This window comes from Drosophila suzukii (genome assembly GCF_043229965.1).
Source record: "Drosophila suzukii chromosome Y unlocalized genomic scaffold, CBGP_Dsuzu_IsoJpt1.0 scf_Y1, whole genome shotgun sequence".
In the NCBI taxonomy this organism is placed as follows: Eukaryota; Metazoa; Arthropoda; class Insecta; order Diptera; family Drosophilidae; genus Drosophila; species Drosophila suzukii.
In genome coordinates, this window is record NW_027255895.1 from 1,601,753 (window position 1) to 1,628,698 (window position 26,946).

Sequence of the window (26,946 nt, forward strand, 5' to 3'; positions counted from 1 at the left end):
GGTGATATGCAAGCAGCAAAGCGAGATTGAAATGCGCCACCTACCTGCGGTAGACAGGTTTAAGCGTTATGGGCGTTAGAGTGGGCGTAACAAACTTGAGCTGAGTACAAAGCTACGGAATCTAAAACTGAGATCCCAATTCTCTATCTTTGATACTTTCAAAGATATCAAGGTTTATACTTACGATTTTTTGAAGTTGGTTGGCGGTTTGTGGGCGTTTAAGTGGGCGTGCCAAACTTTTTTTTGATGAGAGCAATACATTTCAGTTAATTATTCTTCATTATCATTTAATTTTTATTCTAGCATCAAAACTGTAGGAGCAGTTTGGGGGTGTTAGAGTGGGCGTGGAACTCTGCTAAAAAAACTTGCGCTGCGCAGGAATCTCAGGAATCTGCCTGCCTAATCCCAGTATTGTAACTCTTATAGTTTTCGAGATCTCAGTGTTCATACGGACAGACGGACCGACGGACATGGCTAGAGCGAGTCGGATAGTGATCCTGATCAAGAATATTGGTTAGAAATATAAACGACGACGTGTGGACTGTATGTAATTTTTATTCTTGACGGTTTCGAAGCCTATTTGATACTGATCTGAATTTCACAAAAAGACGCCGACGTAGCAGCGTTGCCAGAAACGAAAAATGGTATATATATATATGTATATCGATATAATATTACATAGGATAGAGATGGCATTATGCGCCTAATGATGAGAGGTTATTAAAGACTACAACCGTTCAGGAACATCCCGGCCCGCCCTGAAACACAGTTTCTGAACTGGGCAAAACGGCAATCTTCGTGATTGGCCTGGTCATCTCTCCTGTTGATGTCTTCAGCTTGACTGCTCGAACGAGGTTGTCCTTCCCTGGGTAGGTTTCCATAACCCGTGCGATGTGCCACGATGCTGGTGGCGTATTGGACTCCTTAACGAGCACTACATCACCGATCGAGAGGTTGGGTGTTGAAGTGGTCCATTTTGGACGTTGTTGCAGAGTAGTCAGATACTCCTGGTGCCATTTCTTCCAGAATCCTTGAAGCATAGCCTGGATGCTCTGCCAATATCCTAAACGGCCCACAGGGATGTGGCTTAAGTCAGGATCTGGTACGGTGGTTAACGGTCGCCCAATTAAGAAGTGGGCGGGTGATAAGTAGTTGTCTTCGGTATCCGATGTGTAGCACAAGGGGCGTGAATTTATCACTGCGCTGATTTGAGCAAGCAAGGTGCGCATTTGTTCGAAGGTGAGCGTTGAGTTGCCGGTGACTCGGCGCAGATGCAGTTTGACACAGCGAACTGCCGACTCCCATTTCCCTCCCCAATGAGGAGCTCTGGGGGGAATGAGTACCCACTCAATTCCGTCATCAGCCAAAGTGGATGTGACGATGTCCTTGTGTCGTTGTGATGAAAGCAATTCTTGGATTTCGTTGAGGGATCGTTTAGCTCCAATAAAGTTGGTTCCGTTGTCGCTGTAGATTTTGCTACACTTGCCACGTAGGGATGTGAAGCGGCGCAAGGCAGCCAAGAAGGTTTCTGTTGTCAGGTCTGTGACAAGTTCCAGGTGTATGGCCGAGGTGACCATACAGACGAACAGGCAAATGTAGCCCTTGCTGATACGTGGCTTCCGAACTTTGGCATCCTTCAGAAGGATTGGACCTGCATAGTCGCAACCAGTATTGACAAATGGAAGGGCTTGCGTGACACGCACGCTGGGTAAATCAGCCATTTGTTGTTGGGCGGTGTGGTGGCGCTGACGAAAGCAGGATAAACAGTCGTGTGTTATTCTGCGAATGAGATTACGTGCTCCAAGTATCCAGAATCTCTGACGAACGATTACGAACAGGGAAGACACGCCAGGGTGAAGATTTACTCGGTGCTCGTGTTCCAGAATCAGCTTCGAGATTCGGTGCGTTTTTGGTAGCAAAACTGGGTGTTTTGCCTCTCGTGACAACTGCGATTGGTGCAGTCTTCCGCCTACCCTCAGCAAATCGTTTTCGTCTATCATTGGTGCAAGTTTGACCAGCTGCGATCGGCTCCTTAGGGGTTTCTTGGCAAGGAGCAATTGGTAGTCCTCATGGAAACAGCGTTGCGCGTGTTTTATACAAATGATCCTTGCTGCCTTAATCTCTTCAAACGTAAGAGCTTTCGAGGTCCTATCGCAGGACGGGTTTTGTGTGCGTTGAATGAATCGCTTCACATAGGCGACAATGTGAACGAGCTTGAGCCAAGAAGAAACTCGTGCGATCAGCTCATCGAGTAGATGAACCTGAGTTGCAGCTGCCACGGTAGCCAAACAGTTGGACTTGACTTCTCCTTGAATGCGTTTGTCTGAAAGAGATAATCCAAAACGTGAATCGTTCAACTTTACCAGGTATTGATCCTGGTCCCGTAGCCACAAAGGTCCACTCCACCACAAATGGAAGTCGATGAGGTCAGCAGCCATCAGACCTCTGGAGGCGCAGTCAGCTGGGTTTGATTTGGAGTCTACGTGCCGCCAGGCCTTCCTAGGAAGAGTGTCAAGGATTTCCGAGGTTCTGTTTCCAACAAAAGTCTTTAGTTGGGCTGGTGCATAAGATAACCAGGACAGCACTATTGATGAGTCGGACCAGGCAAAAACAGTTATGTTCTTGTGGCGTAATCCAGAGGAGATCGAACGAATGAGTTGGCTCAGAAGAAGTGCTGCGCAAAGCTCCAGGCGTGGCAAGGTTTGTTGTTTCAGTGGCGCCACCCTTGTCTTCGCAGCCACAAGGGACACCGAGATGGATCCGTCGTCATTCGTAACTCTGCTGTACACCACAGCAGCATACGCCTTGGTTGAGGCATCCGAAAATCCGTGAAGTTCGATATTGTCTGCGTCGTTGGCAACGAAGCGTGGTAATTGGAATTTTTGTAGAGTACCTAGATCTGCTCTACACTTCAGCCAGTTGTCCGCTAGTTTAGTTGGAAGCGGGTCATCCCAATCCAAGTTTAAGAGCCAGAGTTTTTGGAAAATAATCTTAAATTGGATTACAATGGGTGCCAAGAGTCCGAGAGGATCAAATATCCTGGAAACGTCGGACAAGACTTGTCTCTTTGTGCAGTCAGGATTTGCTGCTAGACCAATGTTGTACGTTAGAATGTCTTTTCCAGGATCCCAGTATAGTCCGAGAACCTTAACTGGCGACGATTGTGCGGCGGTATCATCCGTTTGTATGATTGATGTATTTGATACCCATTTCCCGAGTTCAAGATTTGCGCACGACAGCAGCTGAATCAACTCGTCTCGATTTCGACGTAGTTCATCCTCATTGTTTGATCCAGTAAGAACATCATCGACATAAAAATCCTCCAGTAGGATTTTTGAAGCATTCGGGTATTCGTCTTGATGATCCACGGCGAGTTGTTCCAGGACTCGTACCGCCAGGAATGGGGCACATGACGTTCCGTAGGTTACAGTGCACAATTGGAAATGCTTGATCGGATCGGATGGATCTTCTCTCCAAACGATCTTCTGGTAGTTTCTGTGCTTTTCGTTTACCCATATTTGGCGGAACATTTTAACGATGTCCGCTGAGAATGCGAACTTGTACATTCGAAAGCGTAGGCACACAGCAAATAGATCGCGCTGGATACTGGGCCCTGTGAAAAGAGTGTCATTTAAGGCCTTACCATTGGCGTCGCGAAAGGATCCGTCAAAGACCACTCGCAGTTTTCGGCCTAGCACTGGGTGGTGTGGAAGAAAGAACTGATTCCCAGTAGCGATTTCCTCTGGAGGCACCTCACGCATGTGTCCCAAATTGATATATTCCCGCATGAAGTATACGTACTGTGTCCGCAGCTGCTCGTTTTGTTGTAGTCGTCGCTCCACCGATTTGAAACGTTTAAGAGCTCCCTGTAGAGTTTCTCCGAATTCAGGACTTTCCGTGTTGAATGGAAGTTCAACGATATACTTCCCGTTTTGATCGCGACTGTGGGTGGCGAGAAAGTGCTTCTCGACCTGGTCGTCTTCCGGTTCCAATTTTGTGTTTCTTTGAACGTTCTCCAGTTCCCAAAACCTCTGAAGCGTGTTGTCGATATCCATTGTTGTGGTTAGTGCAATAGCGTTGCTTGCGTTCGATGTGATGAGTGAAGTGATTACCCATCCGAATACCGAGGAAATAGCGATAAGATTACCCTTGTTGTCGTACATCTTTCGTCCTGTGAACACTGACCATACGTGTTCGCTTCCCAATAGTATATCTACTGGTGTGTTTGCGTTGAAATGTGTATCCGCCAGCTGCAGATCCTTAAATACCTCGAGTGTCGATGCGTCGATATTTTTGCGTTCCAGAGATGAGGTGATTCTGCCTAGCACGTGGGCATAGACAACCAAACGATCATCGGATATGCGAGACTTGATTTGCAGCGTGCTGCATCCCCTTGTAGTGTCTGCTTTTACGGAAGAGATTCCCGTAACCAAAATGCGTGATGCCGACCGTGTCAATCCGAGAGCTTGGATGCAACGCTCAGATACATAAGACAGCTCTGATCCTGTGTCCAATAGAAGACGGCATGTTACGTGGTCACCTTTTGCGTTTTTAACATACACCATAGCAGTTGGTAATATGCTTCGTTTGAATTCCGTTTGATGAGTAGATTTTGCAGTGCCTTGTGCACATACAACCTTTTGGGTGCCCGCTCCTTGGGCCACATGACTGAGTGTCACTGAGTTTGTGTTAGACGCGCTTAAGTTTTGCTCGTCTCCCTCCGCTATCTGGGCAAGATTCCCACTAGCCTGTGGATTCGGTTGGACGTGAAGAAGGGAGTGATGATTTCCTTTGCATTGCCTGCACTTGTATGTTGACTTGCACCTGTTGACCCCATGACCAGGTCGCAAGCAGTTGTAGCATAGTGACTTCTCCTTCACAAATGATCGCCTCTGCAGTCCAGACATATCCAGAAACTGCTGACAGCCATATAGAGTGTGTTCTGTAGATCTGCATTTGGTGCAGCCACTGCTTTCAACCGCAACCATCGATTGTGTGATCCGTTTTGGTTTTTCAGGATGTGTTGTTGTCTTGCTTCCAGTCGCAAGCTCCCTTTTGCTCAGCTCCAGTTCCTCGCAGCGAGAATCGAGAAACTTGAAGAATTCCTCCAGAGTGGGTGAATCTGTCTCCATGCTGCGCTCAATCCACCTGCGCCGTGTGTCAGCGTCAAGTTTCTCTAGGGCTAGATAGATGATCCAACAGTCGCGTCCCGTCTGATTCACCGCATCCAATCCACGAACAATTTCGTTTGCTCCGTCCGAAACCTTCCGTAGAACTGTTGCATCGATCTTTGTAGTTGTTGGCAGGCTCATAAACTGTTCCAAAAACGATTGTATCTTTCCTTAAGACGTTCCCATGCAGTGTTGTAAGCCGTGTCCGTAATTGCCAAGTGTCGAACCAAGTTGGCAGCCTCATCAACGAGTAGTGTTTTTAAGTGATGGAACTTCTGGGTGTTGGACAAATGCTGTTTGTTATGAATTGTGCTTTCATATATGTCTTGAAAGGATGGCCACTCTGTGTAGTTGCCCGAGAACCGTTTGATTTGAATTTTAGGCAATTCGCTCAGATTTGAATTCGCCGTGAGTACCGAGTTCCGAGAATTCGCTAATGTGACGTCATCACCAACATGATCTGGCGTGTTCGGTGTGTTCTGACTTACAGCAAGTCGCTCAAATAGTTGTTGGTTTTGTTGTAGCAAGTTCAAGATTGCATCGTTGTGTGAGTGTAGCCCGTTGCTGCCACTCGCACCGCTTGTAGATGTCCCCGGTTGTAGCTCATTACTCCTTTCCTTGAGAATAGCGCTTGCCCTTAGGTATTTTGCTTCATAGACCGCATTGTCAATCTCCGGATCGACATAGCCTTCCACTTCCTCATGAAGCGCAATGCAATCGCTAAACTGGTTGAACTCCTTCCAAACTTCGTTGAGAAGATCTATCCGTGTGACGATCTCTGTGTGTGTAGCATTCTCCGTGTGTTCAGCCCATGCCAAGACACGTGTGATGTTGGCCTTGAGTCTTGCACGGCTTTTCACTAATGATTTTAATTGTTCCATAGCAAACAATTACCAATTGAGAATCAAAGCACTTCAAAACTGTCCAAGAATCCGGAACGATGGACCAGCAATATGGTTAGAAATATAAACGATTTGTGTGGACTATATGTAGTTTTTATTCTTGACGGTTTCGAAGCCTATTTGATACTGATCTGAATTTCACAAAAAGACGCCGACGTAGCAGCGTTGCCAGAAACGAAAAATGGTATATATATATATGTATATCGATATAATATTACATAGGATAGAGATGGCATTATGCGCCTAATGATGAGAGGTTATTAAAGACTACAACCGTTCAGGAACAAATATATATACTTTATGGGGTCGGAAACGCTTCCTTCCGCCTGTTACATACTTTCCGACGAATCTAGTATACTCTTTTACTCTACGAGTAACGGTTATAAAAATATACTTCCAAGTAGCATAATTAAAACAAGACAGAGTGCAAGTTTTCCGGATATTAGGGATGAACCTATTATAGCAGATCAGAAAACACACCACATCTGTTAGTATGAGTTCCTCAGACACGTTAACGGTTAACACCAGCATTAACTCGTCCGAAGTTTATGCGTCTTTACGCATACCAGACGCTATTAATTTTTACCGGAATATAATGGGGACTCGAAGTTACTAAGTGATTTTATCAATAACGTAGAAGAAATTTGGTTGCTCTTAAGGGGGACAGATCAAATGCCGTACGGGCCATTTTGGCTACGGTCTATAAAAAACAATATAGTACGAAAAGGAAGATGTACTAACGGCTTTCACTGTTCTGACAAAAGGAATGAACATACTCTTTCCATCGAACTTCACGGGCTGATGCATAAACTATTGCCAATTGAAGTTGGTGGGCGGTTTGTGGGCGTTAAAGTGGGCGTGTCAAACTTTTTTTTGGGTCAATCGACAGATATTGATGAAAACAATGCATTTCAGTTTCAGTGCTGAAACAAATTTGCGCTGCGCAGGAATCTCAGGAATCTGCCTGCAAAATCCCAGTATTGTAACTCTTATAGTTTCCGAGATCTCAGCGTTCATACGGACAGACGGACCGACGGATATGGCTAGAGCGACTCGGCTATATATATACTTTATGGGATCGGAAAAGCTTCCTTCCGCCGGTTACATACTTTCCGACGTATCTTGTATACCCTTTTAACGGTTATAAATATATACTTCCAAGTAGCATAATTAAAACAAGACAGATTGTTTTTCGGATATTAGGGATAAATCTATTATTGCAGATCAGAAAATTTTACGACCCCCATCTGTTAGTATGAGTTCCTCAGTTCCAGCATTATGGAATTTAATGGGGACTCGAAGTTACTAAGTGTTTTTAATAATAAAGTAGAAGAAATTTGGTTGCTCTTAAGGAGGAAAGATCAAATGCCGTACGGGCCATTTTGGATACGGTCTATAAAAAACAATATAGTACGAAAAGCCAAAGATGTACTAACGGTATGAAATTAAAGAGGCATTAATTTTACACTGTTCTGACAAAAGGGATGAACATACTCTTTCCATCGAACTTCACGGGCTGATCCATAATCAATTGCCAGTTGAAAAGATGTGCGATCAGATCACAGAAATAAAGTCTCCTCTTCAAACTAATTGACACTAAGAAAACCGACCCTAACCTAGCTAGAGCTAAATATTCAACACTTGCGAGAACTTGCCTGAATGGGCATGAGAGGCCAACTAGGGTGGACGATTAGGGACATGAAGCCAACCAATCTGCAAGAAGCATACGATTGGGCAATACATGAGAGTACATATTTTTACAAGGAACGCAGGAAAGATACTCACAATATAACAATAGATTACAGTATAATGAAAGAAATAGTAGGGCAGATGAAGTAAGGCGATACTCATATTATAACAACAGAAACTACCGCTACTCTGGACGGAATACGGAACGCAGTCACTCTAGCGGCAGGAATAGGGAAGTCCCGTCAATTAGATGAAGCTACCCCAACACTAGATCTTCTGCTAGATTACATAACATTGAGGAAAAGAAAACACAGGAAAAACTAGAGAATAGTCCAGTACATAATAACGACGAAGAGTCATATTTTTGGGAAAGAGCCTCAAAGTCCATACAGGACATTTAAACCAAGTGAGCCACGGGTGCTTATTTCCTTACATTATTCTAACTCCATTCAAAAATAACATACCATTTAAATGCTTAATAGACACTGGGGCAACTATTCCAATTAAAACATTACTTAAAGTCCATTATATTGAAAAGAAAACAGACGTCAAACTTTACAACTCGAATGAGCAAAGAAAATTCGATATGTTTATAATCCATTTTCATGACTTCTTCCAGGGACTTATAGGAATGTATATCTTACAACAGATTAACCCAGTTGTTGATATTCCAAAACTACAACTTTAATCAATAGTTGGTAACCCAAAATTATAACAAGAACAGAATGTGACCTCCGCACTACAGGTAATCGACGAGGAGTCGAAAACACTCGTTCGATTACCAGTTACTGTCACCGATGGCACATTTTTGTGTGACAGCATTGACAAACAAGGACTTAAACCTAATTATAGACTCTCGAATAAAGTTTAACGAATTCGCCCCATCTGAATAATTGAAAGCTATACCAAAACATAATTATTTAACTAAAGGGAAAAGTTACAAGTCAAATAGCTTCGAACTCTTAAGGACAGACCATCTAAACGACGACGAAAAGACAGAATTTGAAAAACGAACAAAGAAATTCCCCAATCTTTTTTATCAACAAAGCCATCCTCTTACTTTTACAAATCTTGTAAAACATAAAATTAAATTAACGGACGAAAATTCTATATATACTAGACCTTTTAGGTACACATTGCATCACAGGAAATGCGAAGACAAATAATCGAAATGTTAGAACGGAAAGTTATCAAACATAGCCATAGCCCATGGAGTGCTCCAGTCTTTTTGGACACAAAAAAGATAGGAGAGAAAAGAAAAGAAAGGGAGACTCTTAGTAGATTATAGGAAACTTAAAGAGAAAGACAAATATCCAATGCCGAATATAAACGAGATAGAATAGGTAGAGCAAAATATTTTACAGCTCTAGATCTGGCAACTGGTTACCAACAGGTGGAAATGAAGACCGAAGATACTGAGAAAAACGCCCTTTCAGCAGAAGGTGGCCACATCGAGTTCATTCGGATGCCATTGTAATACGTAATCAATAAGTTTAATAAATAAATATGAAAGAGAAAACGTAGATGTCGAAACTCAGTAAAGTAAACAAGGAAGACCGCTATAGTCGAGTAACTCCACTATCAGATACCCGTTACTCAGCTAAAGGAACCAAAGGGAAATGGTGATATGCAAGCAGCAAAGCGAGATTGAAATGCGCCACCTACCTGCGGTAGACAGATTTAAGCGTTATGGGCGTTAGAGTGGGCGTAACAAACTTGCGCTGAGTACAAAGCTACGGAATCTAAAACTGAGATCCCAATTCTCTATCTTTGATACTTTCAAAGATATCAAGGTTTATACTTACGATTTTTTGAAGTTGGTTGGCGGTTTGTGGGCGTTTAAGTTAATTATTCTTCATTATCATTTAATTTTTATTCTAGCATCAAAACTGTAGGAGCAACAGTTTTGGGCGGTTTGCGGGAGTTAGAGTGGGCGTGGCACTCTGCTAAAAAAAAACTTGCGCTGCGCAGGAATCTCAGGAATCTGCCTGCCTAATCCCAGTATTGTAACTCTTATAGTTTTCAAGATCTCAGTGTTCATACGGACAGACGGACCTACGGACATGGCTAGAGCGAGTCGGATAGTGATCCTGATCAAGAATATATATACTTTATGGGGTCGGAAACGCTTCCTTCCGCCTGATACATACTTTCCGACGAATCTAGTATACCCTTTTACTCTACGAGTAACGGTTATAAAAATATACTTCCAAGTAGCATAATTAAAACAAGACAGAGTGCAAGTTTTCCGGATATTAGGGATGAACCTATTATAGCAGATCAGAAAATTTTACGACCCACATCTGTTAGTATGAGTTCCTCAGACACGTTAACGGTTAACACCAGCATTAACTCGTCCGAAGTTTATGCGTCTTTACGCATACCAGACGCTATTAAATTTTTACCGGAATATAATGGGGGACTCGAAGTTACTAAGTGATTTTATCAATAACGTAGAAGAAATTTGGTTGCTCTTAAGGGGGACAGATCAAATGCCGTACGGGCCATTTTGGCTACGGTCTATAAAAAACAATATAGTACGAAAAGGAATATGTACTAACGGCTTTCACTGTTCTGACAAAAGGAATGAACATACTCTTTCCATCGAACTTCACGGGCTGATCCATAAACAATTGCCAATTGAAGTTGGTGGGCGGTTTGTGGGCGTTAAAGTGGGCGTGTCAAACTTTTTTTTGGGTCAATCGACAGATATTGATGAAAACAATGCATTTCAGTTAATTATTCTTCATTATCATTTAATTTTTATTCTAGCATCAAAACTGTAGGAGCAACAGTTTTGGGCGGTTTGCGGGCGTTAGAGTAGGCGTGGCACTCTGCTGAAACAAACTTGCGCTACGCAGGAATCTCAGGAATCTGCCTGCCTAATCCCAGTGTTGTAACTCTTATAGTTTCCGAGATCTCAGCGTTCATACGGACAGACGGACCGACGGATATGGCTAGAGCGACTCGGCTATATATATACTTTATGGGGTCGGAAACGCTTCCTTCCGCCGGTTATATACTTTCCGACGAATCTTGTATACCCTTTTAATGGTTATAAATATATACTTCCAAGTAGCATAATTAAAGCAAGACAGATTGCTAGTTTTTCGGATATTAGGGATGAATCTATTATTGCAGATCAGAAAATTTTACGACCCCCATCTGTTAGTATGAGTTCCTCAGTTCCAGCATTATGGAATTTAATGGGGACTCGAAGTTACTAAGTGTTTTTAATAATAACGTAGAAGAAATTTGGTTGCTCTTAAGGAGAAAAGATCAAATGCCGTACGGGCCATTTTGGCTACGGTCTATAAAAAACAATATAGTACGAAAAGCCAAAGATTTACTAACGGTATGAAATTAAAGACTGTTCTGACAAAAGGGATGAACATACTCTTTCCATCGAACTTCACGGGCTGATCCATAATCAATTGCCAGTTGAAAAGATGTGCGATCAGATCACAGAAATAAAGTCTCCTCTTCAAACTAATTGACACTAAGAAAACCGACCCTAACCTAACTAGAGCTAAATATTCAACACTTGCGAGAACTTGCCTGAATGGGTGGACGGTTAGGGACATGAAGCCAACCAATCTGCAAGAAGCATACGATTGGGCAATACATGAGAGTACATATTTTTACAAGGAACGCAGGAAAGATACTCACAATATAACAATAGATTACAATATAATGAAAGAAATAGTAGGGCAGATGAAGAAAGGCGATACTCATATTATAACAACAGAAACTACCGCTACTCTGGACGGAATACGGAACGCAGTCACTCTAGCGGCAGGAATAGGGAAGTCCCGTCAATTAGATGAAGCTACCCCAACACTAGATCTACTGCTAGATTACATAACATTGAGGAAAAGAAAACACAGGAAGGGATTTAGCGGAATGCCAGTTTTAGATCGTTTTAGCTTTGCCAAAATGAAGCAACTATGTATTAATTGTCTAACTGAGGGACATAGAGTATTTAAATGCACAGCATCCAAATATCGGGTATGCTCACACGCGCATCATACTCTACTACATCGATACCAAAACTTGAGTGAGATACATCAAAGTAGAAGCTAGCAGGACCAGCAAGGGCAAGGTACTAATACTTCTCAGGCTTCTACCCATTCGGTTCAGGTTCTTCAAGACACTTCGGAAATTAACCAAGTAATTCTAGCAACAGCTGTTGTTAATGCTCGCGATCTATTTGGTCAGCGCCATCGACCCAGGTCTCTATTAGATTCAGGGTCGCAAGTTAACTTAATGACAGAAAGCCTTCCTCAGCTTTTAAGATTGTCAAGAACAAATAAATGTCTTACTATCACATCAGTGGGAGAATCAAATTCCATTGCCAGAAGCAAAGTCACAACTATGTTATATTCGCGGCTCAATGGACACATTTTTACGTCTGAATTTTGGGTACTGGGAACCATAACTAGCAATCAGCCAGATCATATGCTTCCTGCAAGGCAGTGGAAAATTCCGGCCGGCGTAGACTTTTCTGATCCAGAGTTCCACAAGCCGCAAAGAATTGATATTTTGCTCGGAGCAGACTCCTTCTTTGATTTGTTGTGCAGTGGTCAAATCAAACTCACCAATGGAGGTGCATTGCTACAAAAAACACTATTGGGATGGGTTGTTACTGGACGTTGTAAGCAACAACAAAAAGAAGCTACTTCTTGTATCGCCTTGTCAAAGGAAGACAATGTTTTAGGAGGACTTGTTAAAAGGCTTTGGGAGTAAGATACCGTCCCAGAAAACTTTATTTTTTGTTAAATTTTCGTGAAAAAAGTAGCCAACTCAAATTGTGGTCGTAACTATCAACTGATAGTATGGCGCGAGAGAACATCTGATGAGCTACAAATATTTCGTCTTAATACAGTCACCTACGGAACGTCTTCAGCTCCGTTTTGAGCCATCCGTAGCTTACAAGAATTTGGAGTTCGTAATAGGGATAAGCATGAAATTGGTTCATACATAATTTGCAACGACTTTTGTGTGAATGACATGCTTACTGGAGCCGATGATATTGACACCTTGAACGTGATGTGTAATCAAGTGTCAGAAACTCTCAGTAGTGGCGGTTTCCAGCTGTCTAAATGGTTTTCAAACCATGTACAACTAGAAAAAGGGAACAACACTGAAAAATCCCTAAATTTCAATGATACCGATTCGACCAAGGCCTTGGGTATGCGGTGGATGCCACACACAGACACATTTCGATTTCATTTAGATGAGAGCTTTATAAAAATGACTCCCACAAAACGCACAATTCTTTCAGTGGGCGCGGCTTTTTGAAGCCTTGGGATTGCTGTGCCCCATTGGCCTTACATCTAAAATTCTTCTTCAAAGCCTTTGGCAACTTCAACTGGAATGGGATGAATCCATTCCGATGTCGTTACATACGAGTTGGGAAAGGTTAAAGAAGAATCTACTTAATCTTCACGCAGTCACCATTCCTAGGTACACGTTTGCCAGTGGGTGCTCAGCAGATCAAGTTCACGGTTTTGCAGATGCATCCAGCCAAGCTTACGAATGTTGCATTTACATTCGAGCAATTTTGGTCCTACGTCAAAGAAGTTCTTGACAAATGTGAAATCGAGAGTGTTTATTTCTGGACAGACTCAGAAATAACATTACATTGGATAAAGACTCAACCTTCGTCACTTGCAGTTTTTGTTTCAAACATGGTAGCCACAATTCAAGAGCTATCAGAAAATATATCCTGGCGACATTTCCCTTCGCAGTTTAATCCAGCACACATTGCGTCCGAAATTTCTGTATGAAAAGAGTCATCATGGCCAGAAAACTGGCAATTTTCTATACCTTCCGAATTAAAAAGCTCAGAATTAAGGAGAGCTGCCGAAGTGTGTATAGCCGTCAAGCTATCAACTCCGTTTGAATCTATTACTTGGATACGTTTACAGATTTTGAAACCTAGCTAAAGCACGAAAAAGATCAGTAAGTCTGACTGCTAGAGAGTTACAACTATCATTTTTTAAACTGATGGAAATCACCAAAAAAAATGGCTTTGTAGAAGAGTACAAGAAAATTAAAAAGGACATGTTTTACAACCAAGTTTGCAGATGATGACGCCCTTCATACAAAAGTTTTCTGAAGCTGGTAGAAGATTTTCGCTAATTCGGGTGGGAGGTAGACTTTTGCATGCACCTATTTCAGAAAATGCTAAATTTCCGATATTACTCCCTTGTAAAAACCAAATTGTTGATTTGCGTCTCCGAAATTTGCATTTGAGAAATTGTCACGAAAATGCAAAAACGATGATCGGTCTTCTTCGGCAAGAAATCTGGTTAATAAATGCTCGCAGAGAATTGTTTTAGATATAAGCCTGTTCTGGTGAACCAAATTATGGGAAATCTGCCTGCGGATAGGTTCGAATCCGTAAGGCCATTTCATATTTGTGGCGTAGATTTGTTTGGTCCCATCAATGTCTCGTTGCGTATTCGAGGACGGCCCCCCATCAAGAAGTATTTTGCTGTATTTGTCTGTTTTGCTTCCAAGTCTGTTCACCTAGCCTTTAAAAGCTTTATCGCAAGACGTGGCGTACCGCATCGAGTACATTCCGACAACGCGACGAACTTCTTGGGAGCCAGGAACGAACTGAGAAGTCTTCAGAGCGCCTTCGAGGATCAGCAGTCGCAGTTTCAACTGTTCGTCGTGGAGAAGGGCATCGAGATGAAACCGCACTTCGGCGGCTTGTGGGAGGCGGCCGTGAAGTCAGCGAAGGAAATTCTCGTGCGTCAAGTCGCAGACGCGTCCCTAACCGAAGCCGAGGTCAGGGTTTATCTGGCGGACACCGAGGCCGTGCTCAATTCTCCGCCTCTAACTCCAACCAGCACCGATCCCAACGAGGGGGAGGCGCTCACTCCAGGGCACCTGCTAATAGGGCAGGCCCTTCATTCGCTGCCGCAAGGATTAGAGCCAGTCGCACCTCTAGAGGTTTGAGATACTCAAAGAGGTGGCAAATGTTATCCACGCTTAGACAGCGGTTCTGGCAGGCGGGGTTCAAGGAATACGTCCACAGCCTTCAGCGCAAAAGCAAATGGCAAACTACATCGCCCAATCTGCAGGTCGGAGCCTTGGTAATCGTCTACAAGGACAACACTCCACCCCATCGTTGGATTACCGGCAGGGTCATCAGCGTGGTGGTAGGGGCCGATGGCAAAATTCGAGTGGCCGAAATCAAGACCGCAACAGGCGTGTTTAAGTGTCCTACTCAGAAGCTGGCTGTACTCCCAATATATTGAAGGCAGGTCCTTCAAGGTGGCCGGAATGTTGAAGGGGGTTTAAATTATGAGGTTTAAATTATGTTAAGATACAAATAAGTAATTGCTTAGGAGAGCCCAACAGCGTTATGTTCATCCCTTACAGGCCCAGAACTATTATGTTAGATCAATCGGATTCAGCAGGCCTGCAAAGGCTCTCACAAAACTGCGCTGCTGGGCACAATAAACCAGTTGAATTTTGAATGTCGAATCGACCAGTCTTGTATTCTCTCTTCCCCCAAATTTAGCAGCAGCCAAGCCAAAGTCATTTCACTTTTCGGAGGTCTCAATTATCAATAATTTAATTTTGGCTTCGATTCTCTTCACTCTAACTGAGCAGCAGCATTTATTATTTCATTGGAACCAACAGAATTCTAAACAACAACGCTCAAACCAACATAACTAACGCGCTTGGTAGCCTGAAGTTGGCCACAAAAGAGTCCTGTGAAAATTGACTCTCCGAGTTGTTTGCCCATAGGAAAGCCAGCTTCTATAAGAGGGGCATTATGAAGTTGGCATCTCGTTGGCATGCGTCATCGATCAAAACATAGAAAAATTAAAAAAAAACAAGGAAGAACGCTATAGTCGAGTACCTCGACTATCAGATACCCGTAACTCAGCTAAAGGGACCAAAGGCAGATGGAGATATGCAAGCAGCAAAGCGAGATTAAAATACACCACCTACCGGCGGTAGACAGATTTAAGCGTTATGTTATCGATAGGTAATGACAAGACCAATACATTTCAGTTAAAATTTTTTATCTAGCATGAAAACTGTGGGCGTCACAGGTTTGGTCGGGCGTTAAAGTGGGCGTGGCAAACTTTTTTTTGTGTCAATCGATAGGTATTGACGAGAACAATACATTTCAGTTAAAATTTTCATCCGGACAGAAAAACAGACGGACAGACGGACATGGCTAGACCGACTCGGCTAGTGATCCTGATCAAGAACATAAATACTTCCTTCTGCCTGTTACATACTTTCCGACGAATCTAGTATACCCTTTTATTCTACAAGTATCAGGTATATATACCGCAGGACTTTTTTTACAACCTAATATGTCACTGTGGACGGCAGTCCACGTAGTGACGAAGCGCACCAGGAGGGTGTGCGAAGGCGACTACTATATATACACGAAGTAATGACCGCAACAAGAAATGGTCCATTCAAAGTTTTAAACCATACAAATCGCCATGACCGGACGGGATAGCACCGGCACACATCCAACATGCAGGACAAATAGCCATAAACTGGTTTAAAAAAATCTTCCACTCAATCCTGGCGGTAGGAGAACTACCAACAGCATGGCAAGAAACGAAGGTGGTTTCCATTCCCAAGGCAGAATAATAATAATAAATATCAGAGGCACAACACGAATCAACCGAATCGGCACTACACTTGGTGGTAAGCAGCATCGAGAAATCACTCAGCACCAAGGAATACACACTAATCGCCTTAACAATGTGCTTCCTATTGCTATAACAGAATCTCTCACAGAACTATGTGTTGAGCCGCAAACGGTGGGGTTGATAGGCAGAATGCTGATAAGCAGAATGGTCACAGACACACTAGCTACCTCAACGCAGACTAGACTAGTGAACAGAGGCACCCCGCATGGAGGTGTACTATCACCCCTCTTGTGGAATATCGCAGGCTGTAAGGTAGTGGCATACGCAGACGATGTCGCCTTCATTTTTATAGGGAAAATATCCACAAACACTTAAAACTTAAACTTAAAATACTGTCGGAATGGACGATAGAGAACAGACTTGTGGTAAACCCCTTTAAAACGTAACTTGTTCTATTCACAAATATATACAAAATCCCACACCTCAACCCACCTATTCTAAACAATTGTAATCTCCCCTTTAGCGATCACGCCAGATACATGGGATTAGTATTAGATAAGCGTCTCAAATGCTGAGGGTGCAATCGTCACTAGATTTTTACCTCGTTAAGAGGTGTTTTTGTTTGATATGATGTACAACAATTTTTTATATTTCTTAGTTTGTGTTTTTAGTAAAACTTTATCTCCCAAAGATAAATTTATATTTATTACTTTCTTACCTTACCTTATTATACCCGTTACTCGTAGAATAAAAGGGTACACTAGATTTTTCGGAAAGGTTGTAACATACAGTATATATATTCTTGATCAGGATTACTAGCCGAGTGTCCGTATGAACGCTGTTATCTCAGAAACTATAAAAGGTGCCTACTGAGATTAGGCATGCAGATTCTGGAGATTCCTGCGCAGCGCAAGTTTGTTTGCGCACAAAACGGTGTATCCTGCCCACAAAATTTAAAAAATCGTAAGTATTAACGCGGAATCTCGGAATCTGTCAAAGATAGAGAATTGGGATTTCCGATTGAGATTCCGTTCCCTCATACGCAGCGCCAGTTTGTCACTCAAACATGCCACGCCCACTCTACCGCTCACAAGCCACGCAAATCTGTAGCGCCCACGTTATTTATGTTAGAATAAAAATTTAAGTGATATGTGTTACTCTCGTCAATACCTACCGATTGACCCAAAAAAAATAGGTCATTCGCACTCTAACGCCCAAAACGCTTAAACCTGTAGATTTTTATCCCAAGCATGAAAATTGTGTGCCCTACAGGTTTGGGCATAAAAAATTCATTGATTACGACACATTCTTGTTAAAAAACTCGTTTCAAAGTTATTAATCAACAAAAATGGCCACATATACCAGTTAGTTAGTAAAACTTTATCTCCCAAAGATAAATCTATATTTATTACTTTCTTACCTTACCTTATTATACCCGTTACTCGTAGAATAAAAGGGTACACTAATTTGTTCAGAATGGTTTAACATACAGTATACAGTATATGTTCTTGATCAGGATTAATAGCCGAGTGTCCGTATGAACGCTGTGATCTCAAAAACTATAAAAGGTGCCTTCTGGGATTAAGCATGCAAGTTATCCAGCTCATGATCCCAGCCTCTTTACCCAATTTATAAGCAAACTCTTCATATACAATTCTTAGCTGAGAACGCTTTCCAGCTCGAGCGCCCAGCCGCCTTACCCAAGTCGTTAACAATTTCCTATAAACAATTCTTAGCTGGGATCCCCTTACTCAGCGTTCCCACAGAATCTCAATTAGCTCCCCCAATTCAATCGAAGTTCATTATTAAGATTCAATTGCGCCGCAGTCCTCCTAACATAAACTAAGCTGGGTCCAGCTAATGTAAACACAAGCATCCGGTCAACACCCGGCGAGCCCCAAAACTGCAGCGTAATCCGTTTGGCAATTGAGCAGAGAATTAGATCATCCGATTTCCCGACTCTCTTGAGTCCAACCCTTGTCCAACTCTTAATGAGTTCCCCAATTCTCTTAAACCGAGGTTTGATTATCAGATAAGCGGCCCTTGGCCAGGCAGTCCGTTTTTGCATCCGAGAAGATCGGTTGTATAAGAAGTTAATTGTGAACCGCAAAGAATAAAAGTCGATACTAAAGAAATGTAGTAAAGTTTAACTTAGTGAATAAAAAATAAAAATTAATTTTTTTTTATAAATTCACGAGTGAAGTTATTAATTGGCGCCCAACGTGGGGCCACGCCAAATTTGTTCTAAATAAAGCTTTAAAATAAATAACCAACGGTTTTAAAGTGAAAAGGAACTTGGTCTAATAAAAACCCAACCGACAAAAAAGTTAGTGTTAAAAATAAAAGGAGGAAATTAATAAATGAAGTAATCCCCTTTTACTTACAACAATCTTCTAATTAGTAATCGACATAATAAAACTTCGGTTTAACAAAAAAAACTAAACGGTCTCAAAAAATAAAACCAAACAATTTAAAAAGATAAACAAAAAATTTAAAAAACTTTAAAAGTGAAAGCTGATACAAAAAATTTAAAAACTGTGAAAGTGAAAGCTGATACAAAAAAACAACTGAGAAACAAAATTCAAAAACAATTATAAATTCAAATACCAAATCCAACAAGAAGGAAGAGCTGAGGGCAATCCCTCGCTATACAGTAACGACCAGAAATCAAATTGAAGGGAGAGCTGAGAGCCATCCCTCGCTAAAAATTGACGACCACAAAAATAAATTGAAGGAAAAGCTGAGGGCCATCCCTCGCTAAAATCAACCAAGAAGGACGACCCCAGCAGGATCATCAAAGGAAAACAGACGATATCACACTAAATCCAGAAGGAAAGAAAACAATTAGTGAGCGTATACTGTTTATTTTTTATATTCTATTTAAGTACTATAAGCAGAAAAATTTAAATAAAATCAAACAAGGTGGAAGACCTCATCAACGATTTTGAAAGAATTCTCACCATGCCCCTACCACAACCTGCAATGGCTTCTAGCAGCCAAGCTAATAACCAAGTGAGCGAATTAATTTCACATATTGTAAATAATGAATCGAATCCCTTAAGGAACGAGATCGTGAGTTTAAAAGCACAACTAAATCAAAATATAAAACAAGGAAGAACGCTATAGTCGAGTACCTCGACTATCAGATACCCGTTACTCAAAGGGAAATGGAGATATGCAAGCAGCAAAGCGAAATTAAAATGCGCCACCTACCGGCGGTAGACAGATTTAAGCGTTATGGGCGTTAGAGTGGGCGTGGCAGAATTATTTTTGGATCAATCGATAGGTATTGACGACACCAATACATTTCAGTTAAAATTTTTTATCTAGCATGCAAATTGTGGGCGTCACAGGTTTTCGCGGTTTGTGGGCGTTTAAGTGGGCGTGGCAAACTTTTTTTTAGGTCAATCGATAGGTTTTGATGAGAACAATACATTTCAGTTAAAATTTTCTATCTAGCATCAAAACTGTAGGAGTTACAGTTTTGGGCGGTTTGTGGGCGTTAGAGTGGGCGTGGCAGTCTACTGAAACAAACTTGCGCTGCGTAAGAAGCTCAGGAATCTGTACGCCAAATCTCAATAGCCTAGCTCTCATAGTTCCCGAGATCTCAGCGTTCATCCGGACGGACAGACAGACGGACAGACGGACAGACGGTCAGACGGACATACGGACAGACGGACAGACGGACAGACGGACAGACGGACAGACGGACAGACGGACATGGCTAGATCGACTCGGCTAGTGATCCTGATCAAGAATATATATACTTTATGGGGTCGGAGACGCTTCCTTCTGCCTGTTACATACTTTCCGACGAATCTAGTATACCCTTTTACTCTACGAGTAACGGGTATAAAAAGTTGAAGATTTTCAAGTAGAAGTCATTGACCCAAATATTAAATGTGAAACTTCCTTTGAAATTATCAAATCAGTCAGGGAATTTAAAGGAGAAGACAAATATGTGAGTTGGAGGGAATCAGCAGAAATAGCCATGGGACAATATGCTAGAGGTAGCGAAAGGTTGTTTTCTGCATTATCAATCTTGAGGAACAAAATAACTGGCACAGCAAACGATGCCCTAACACACAATGGAACGGTACTAAATTTTGACGCCATAATGGCAAGGTTGGACTTTGTTTTTAGCGACAATATAATTGAGCAAGACTTAGGAGTAATAAGTCAAGGGAAACTGTCCATAATGGAATATTATGGGTTAGTTAATAAAAAACTAACTCTTCTAATAAATAAAACCATTATGACTTACGGCAGAAATAAGTCTTTAACTGCTGAAATGAACGAAAAACACAAAAAGACAGCTCTAAGAGTATTCATAACTGGCCTCAACGGCCATATCTCAGACGTCATATTTTCTATGAATCCGCCAGACTTACCGAACGCTATGGTAATAGTACAAGAACTAGAAAGCAATAATTTGAGGGCCCAATTCGCTAACAATTTCACACCATCACAGCGCAGGAGTTATGAGTCAAATTTATTCGGGTACCAAAACTCAAATAATAGACCCAAGCAAAGTAACCATAATAGTAATCAAAGGAATACTAACAACTTGAGGTTTAATTAACCCGATAGCCAGAATAGTAACAATTATAATCAAAATAAAAATCTTAATTGGAATCAGGGTAGACAGTATAGCCCACAATATAATTCCCATAATCAATGGAATTCCAATAAAGCTCAGCAAAGCAAGCCAGAACCGATGGACGTAGATGAATCCTTACAGATTCAGAATAGGCCAAAGTACAATCAGGGCTATAACAATTATGGTAACGACAACTATAATCAGAATAAATGGAATCAAAATAAAAAGCCAGAGACACTAACAACTCAGCAAAATAATCCTCAGAACAAAAAAGAACCAACAGGTACGGTTAACCAACCGGCAAACAAAACTATGCGATTAAATAATATTGAGGAGAACCATTTTTTAGACAAAAGTCAGGAGTAGGCTTACCCTACTTATTTAGAAATGACCCGAAAATAAATAATAAATTAAAAATATTAATTGACACTGGGGCAACCTCGTGTTATATTAGAACAGGAGTTTATAAAAATAAGAATGAGCTTCCAATATACAAAAGAGTATCCACAGTGAATGGATATTCAATAATTAAATATTATCATATGATAACTATTTTTGATACGCGATATACTTTTTATGAAATAGAAGGGCTAAACTCAGATCTACTGATCGGCTATAACCTATTGAAAAAAATAGGAGCTGTGATTGATACAGCTATGGGAGTTATTAAATATATCGGAATAGAAGAAAAATTAAATTATGACAACGGAAACAATTTAAACCAACATTCTTTAATAGAAGAAAACACCATTCTTCCATTAAAAGAATTTATATTAAAACAAGGAAGAACGCTATAGTCGAGTACCTCGACTATCAGATACCCGTTACTCAGATAACAAACTTTAAAATAAGTTAGCCGCGCACTTTGTTCTCTCTCCCTTGCTCTCATTTCTCGGCTCTGCTTTTGAGAAAGCAACACAAAAAATTGACAAAAAACATTTTCATTTATGTATGCTTGCTAAACATACACAATTTTAAGGCACATTCTGTATTTCAAAATATTTGGTTGAATAGCTTTGTTTGAAAGAATTCTATTTGCCGCGGATATTAGATTGCAATTTTTTACGTCCACACACATGCATAAATATGTCGAGGAATCACTAGAACCTTCCCCTGTCGAGGAATCACTAGAACCTTCCTCTGCTTCAGGCTGCTCTTCGTGCTGCTCCAAACGGAAACGGATATTTACTTCACGAAGTTCTGTGTGAGACTGTATTCAGCTTTTGGTTATACACTTGGTTGGGCTGCGCATAACAAGAAAGCTTATGATTTACCGTTTTCATTGTGGATCATAATGCTTTACAATAGAGGGTAATCTTTTAGCATACAATTTCAACTAAAATAAAGAGGCAAGCGTGAACATACTCCGCCCGTTGGAAGGACGGTCGTTCTTTCAAGATACAGGTGAGATAGGCAGGGGCGCAACCTTACGAATTGGACGACGAATGACTCCTTTTGCTGTCTTAATATCGACGACTCGGACTCTTCCGTCCGCTCCAGAGCAAGTATTGGTAATGCGTCCCAAGGGCCATTGCTGAGGTGAAGCCTTGTCTTCATGGATCATGACCAGCTGCCCCGGGACTATGTTCGCCTTTGGAGAGAGCCACTTGCTGCGGGCCTGCAAGGTGTGCAGGTAATCTCGTCGCCAAAGCTCCCAGAATTGTTGCTTGATGTGGGTGACCCGTTGCCAACGTGTCAAGTGCGATAGGTTGCATTCCTCTAAACTTGGCTCTGGAAGTGCCTTTAAAGACGTTCCGACCAAAAAATGCGATGGAGTGAGGGCTTCTCCATCGTTTGGATCTTCTGAAAGAGGCGCGAGGGGTCGTGAGTTGACAACCGCTTCAGCATCAACTGCGGCAGTTTGGAGTTCCTCGTACGTCAGATGTGAGTGACCAGTGTTTTTTTACCAATAAAAGCTTCATGGACTTTACCGCCGCCTCCCACAAGCCGGCAAAATGTGGTGCACGGGGTGGAATGAAGCTAAATTCTACGCCATTGGATGAGGTGAACATTTGTAGGTCCTTCAACGCTTGCTGGCTGAAGAGTTGCATTTTAAATTCCTCTAATTGAATGCGGGTTCCAAAGAAGTTGGTTGCGTTGTCGCAGAATATCCGATTTGGCAAACTTCTCCGCCCGATGAAGCGCTTTAAACAGAGAATAAAGGTATTAGTTGACAGATCAGATACAAGTTCTACATGTACTGCTTTGGTGGCAAAGCAAACGAAGAGGGCCATATATGTTTTGTATGGAGCCTTTCCGCGAATGCGATAGGACGTCAAAAATGGACCACACAGGTCGACTCCAGATACAGCAAAGGGTTTTGTGAGTGACAACCGGTCTGCAGGAAGTGACCCCATGATCTGGTCCAGCAAATGAGGCTTGTAATGATAGCAGTGGACACAGTTGCGCACCACTTTGCTAACTAGTCGACGAGAATTAACGATCAATACTTGGAGACGCAGGATTCCGATTAGAGCCTTGGGCCCTGCGTGCATGTTAGTATGGTGAAGAAATTCGACGAGTTTATATGTGAATTGATGATCTTTTGGCAGTAAAAGTGGGTACTTGGCTTCTACCGGGATTTGCGCATTTTCTAGACGCCCGCCAACACGAATCAGTGTCACCGTGCGAGTTCCTATAGCTGATTCCGACAGAAAAGGTGTCAGCCTTTGAAGATCTGCGCTGAGGACTTTACCCTTCTGTAAACAATATATTTCCTTCCAATACGTTTGATGCTGAATAAGTCCTACAATAAACAAGAACGAGTGCTGCAACTCAGTTGCTGGCATTTCAACCGCTTGCGACACGCAGAGGTTTTTGCTTGCAGGGATCTTGTTAAACGCTCGCAAAACGTAAGCTGTGACTCGAAGAACACGATGATAGGAAGAGATTCGATTCAGAATTTGATCAAGGATGTTTCCTTTAGATTCGGTGCATTTGAATGATGAAATTTTTCTTATTTCCAAATCCGCATCTATGGTTTCGATTTTGTCCAACGACTGCGGCCAAAGATGTTCTTCCAACTTAAGAAAGGTTGGCCCCGTAAACCAACTTGTATTTTGAAGTTCGCTGACCTTGCATCCACGAGATATGATGTAAGCCGGGTTTTCTTTTCCTGGCACATGACGCCAAGAAATGTTCGATGATTGAGTTTGAATTCCTGAGATCCGATTGGCTACAAAGCAATTTAATTGGGAAGAGTGCATGGTGAGCCAGCGTAATACGATTGTGGAGTCTGTCCAGAAAACAACTTTTTGTATGTTGCTGAACTTATATTTTATTTTGTTCCACGTATCACAAAGAATTGATGCAGCACAGAGCTCTAGTCGTGGAAGAAGGACTTTAATTGGGGCAACCTTTGACTTTGCTATGAGTAAATGCGATTCTACTGATCCATTTTGAATTGAGCGCAGATATATACAACAGCCATATGCACGCTGTGAAGCATCTGCGAATCCATGTATTTCGCAGTCATGTTTTGGGGAAAATCCTACATATCGGGGTATGGCGATTTGGTTTAAATTGTGCAAGTCAGGATAAATAGATTGCCAACGATCTATTAATTGTTGCGGCAGTATTTCGTCCCAGTCCAAATGACTCATCCACAGCTCCTGCACAAAAATTTTGCATCTTATAACCACTGGTCCTAACAAGCCAAGTATGTCATATACGCGTGCAATAATTGAGAGAATGTTCCTTTTCGTCATAGCGTTAGTTTTTGGCAAATCGAACCGAAAGCAAAATTCGTCCACCTGGGGCCTCCACGACATTCCTAAGGTTTTTGTGATATCTTTGCTGTCTAACTTGAATCGATGTTCTTTGATATTATCATCCAACTTGCTAAAATTCCATTTGGCTAACTCCAATCCGGCGCAAGATAAGATTCCAGTAACTTGATCAATCTTCAATTTTAAATCCTCAATGCAGTCAGCTCCTGTAAGGAGGTCATCGACATACATCTCTTTAGATATAATTTCAGATCCTATCGAAAATTCTTTCCTATATTTCTCTGCTATGAAATGCAAACTTCTGATGGCGAGAAACAGTGCGCAAGCAAGCCCATACGTGACAGTATTCAACTGATATAATTTCAACGGGTCAGAAATGTTGTGCCTCCACCAAATCAACTGAAACTTGCGGTCATGGGGATCTACAATGAATTGCCGATACATTTTTGTTATATCAGCTGTTACAGCATGCCTATACAACCTAAATGAAAGCAGGGTTAAGATAAGGTCTTGCTGAACTGTCGGTCCAACCATTAAAATGTTATTTAATGATACTCCTGTCGACGACTTCGCAAATGCGTCAAAAACTACACGCAACTTTGTTGTTGAGCTGTCTGGACGCAGTACAGCGTGATGCGGGATTACATAGTGAGGTTGGTTTGGGTCAAATCTATCTACAGGTTGCAATATTCTTGCATGAAATCAGAATACATTTTTTTTTGATCGGGTAAACGTTGTAAACGACGCTCTATTTGCCAAAATCGTTGCTTGGCAATATCCACTGAACTTCCCAATTGTTGGGTAGATTTCGAAAAGGGAAGCCGAACTTGAACTCGCCCATTCTCGAGAAAAGCAGAGTTTTTGCAGAAGTGGCGATCACATTCTTCCTCTTCAGTTGTGTATTGGTTTTGAGATGATTCTGGAAATGATTCGATTTCCCAAAACCTTTTTAGATTTTCATTCAGCTGTTCGGACTGCGAGATTTTGCACATAAGAACATTAGCCTTCGCCCTAGATTGCGGATTGTCAACAACTTGTCCACCAATAATCCATCCGAGTGTAGATTTAAGTAGGCATGGCAGCCCAGGCCCCAGTGATAATTTTCCGCCAGTGAGCAATTCAAAGAATTCCTGGGTGCTTAGTAGAATGTCAATTTTTTGTGGTTTAAAAAACAATGGGTCAGCCAAATCTATTCCGTCAGGGATTGACCACGTTGATGATTCTATTCGAGTGGCGGGTTGAGTCAATGCTATTGTTTTGGTAACAGCAAATTGCAATGACCATTCGTCAGCAGACAAACGTGAGCGTATGGTCGTCGAGACTGAGAACTGAAGTTTTGCTCTAACATCTCCTATACCAGAAACTTCAAAATGTTGACGCTTTCGCTGAAGTTGTAATTTGTTGGCCAAAGTATCTGTGATAAAGTTAATTTCCGAGCCAGAATCAAGCAAGGCCCTTGCCGGGTGGAACATTCCGTACTTATCCTGGACAGGAACTATAGCGGTTGGGATAAGAGCTCGATTTGATTTACGAGAAAGACATGCGACTACCTGTGTGGAGCAACGAGGTTGCTCGTTTGTCTGTTCTACATTTGATTGAGAAGTTTCTTGTGTTTCACTCCTGCGATGTAACGAAGAATGGTGCAACCCGCGACAAGTCCGACAGCGAAATTTTGAAGGACAGTCAGCTGCGATGTGGCCCTTATGAAGACAGTTTGAACATAGCGCTGCCTGTTTGATGCAAGCATGTCGCTTCTCATGTGAAAGTGCAACGAACGAAGGGCACGATCCTAGATTGTGATCTGTAGAATCGCATTTTATACAACTCCCTCTAGCCGTTAGGAATGCCATTTTGTGGGGGTGATTTAGTTTTTCTGAACGCTTATCATACTGCTTGAACTCCTGGCCTGGCTTTGCGCTGCATTCTAGAAACTGACAATGCCTACCTAATATGTTGTAGAAATTGTCCCAAGTTGGAAACTGCTCATAGTTCTGACCTCGATCATAAGCATGTTTTGAATCTGAATCAACCTTTTGCAAAACGAGCTGAATTAAAATGGCTTCAAATGCATTTTGTTCGGTGCCAAGAGAGAGTAGTGAACCACGCAAAGCTGCCACTGTGTCTAAAATTTCTCGAAGGGATGAAGAATTAGATTTTCTCATTTGAGAAATGGCAAAAAGGCTAGATACATGTTCGAGTAAGATCAACACTTTTTTA

The 26,946-nt window shown here is 41.9% G+C and overlaps 1 protein-coding gene across 1 annotated transcript; it reads right to left on the minus strand.

The window, feature by feature from the left end:
- Positions 1-737: 737 nt before the first annotated feature.
- Positions 738-7,598, minus strand: LOC139353946 (uncharacterized). Its single transcript, XM_070998147.1, has 3 exons — positions 7,568-7,598; positions 5,399-6,030; positions 738-5,315 (listed from the first exon to the last, which is right to left on the minus strand). Exons 1-3 carry the CDS (start codon positions 7,596-7,598, stop codon positions 738-740), a joined length of 5,241 nt encoding a protein of 1,746 aa, XP_070854248.1.
- Positions 7,599-26,946: the final 19,348 nt, after the last annotated feature.

What these genes read in the sequence shown, in the direction of transcription:
- LOC139353946 (XM_070998147.1), bottom strand. Translation starts at nt 7,598, where the DNA reads ATGGATCAGCCCGTGAAGTTCGATGGAAAGA. An exon ending in CGTGAAGTTCGATGGAAAGA is followed by an intron (nt 6,031 to 7,567) that starts GTATGTTCATCC and finishes TAAAATCATTAG; the next exon opens with TGAAAAGCCGTGCAAGACTC. An exon ending in TTGATGAGGCTGCCAACTTG is followed by an intron (nt 5,316 to 5,398) that starts GTTCGACACTTG and finishes TTTTTGGAACAG; the next exon opens with TTTATGAGCCTGCCAACAAC.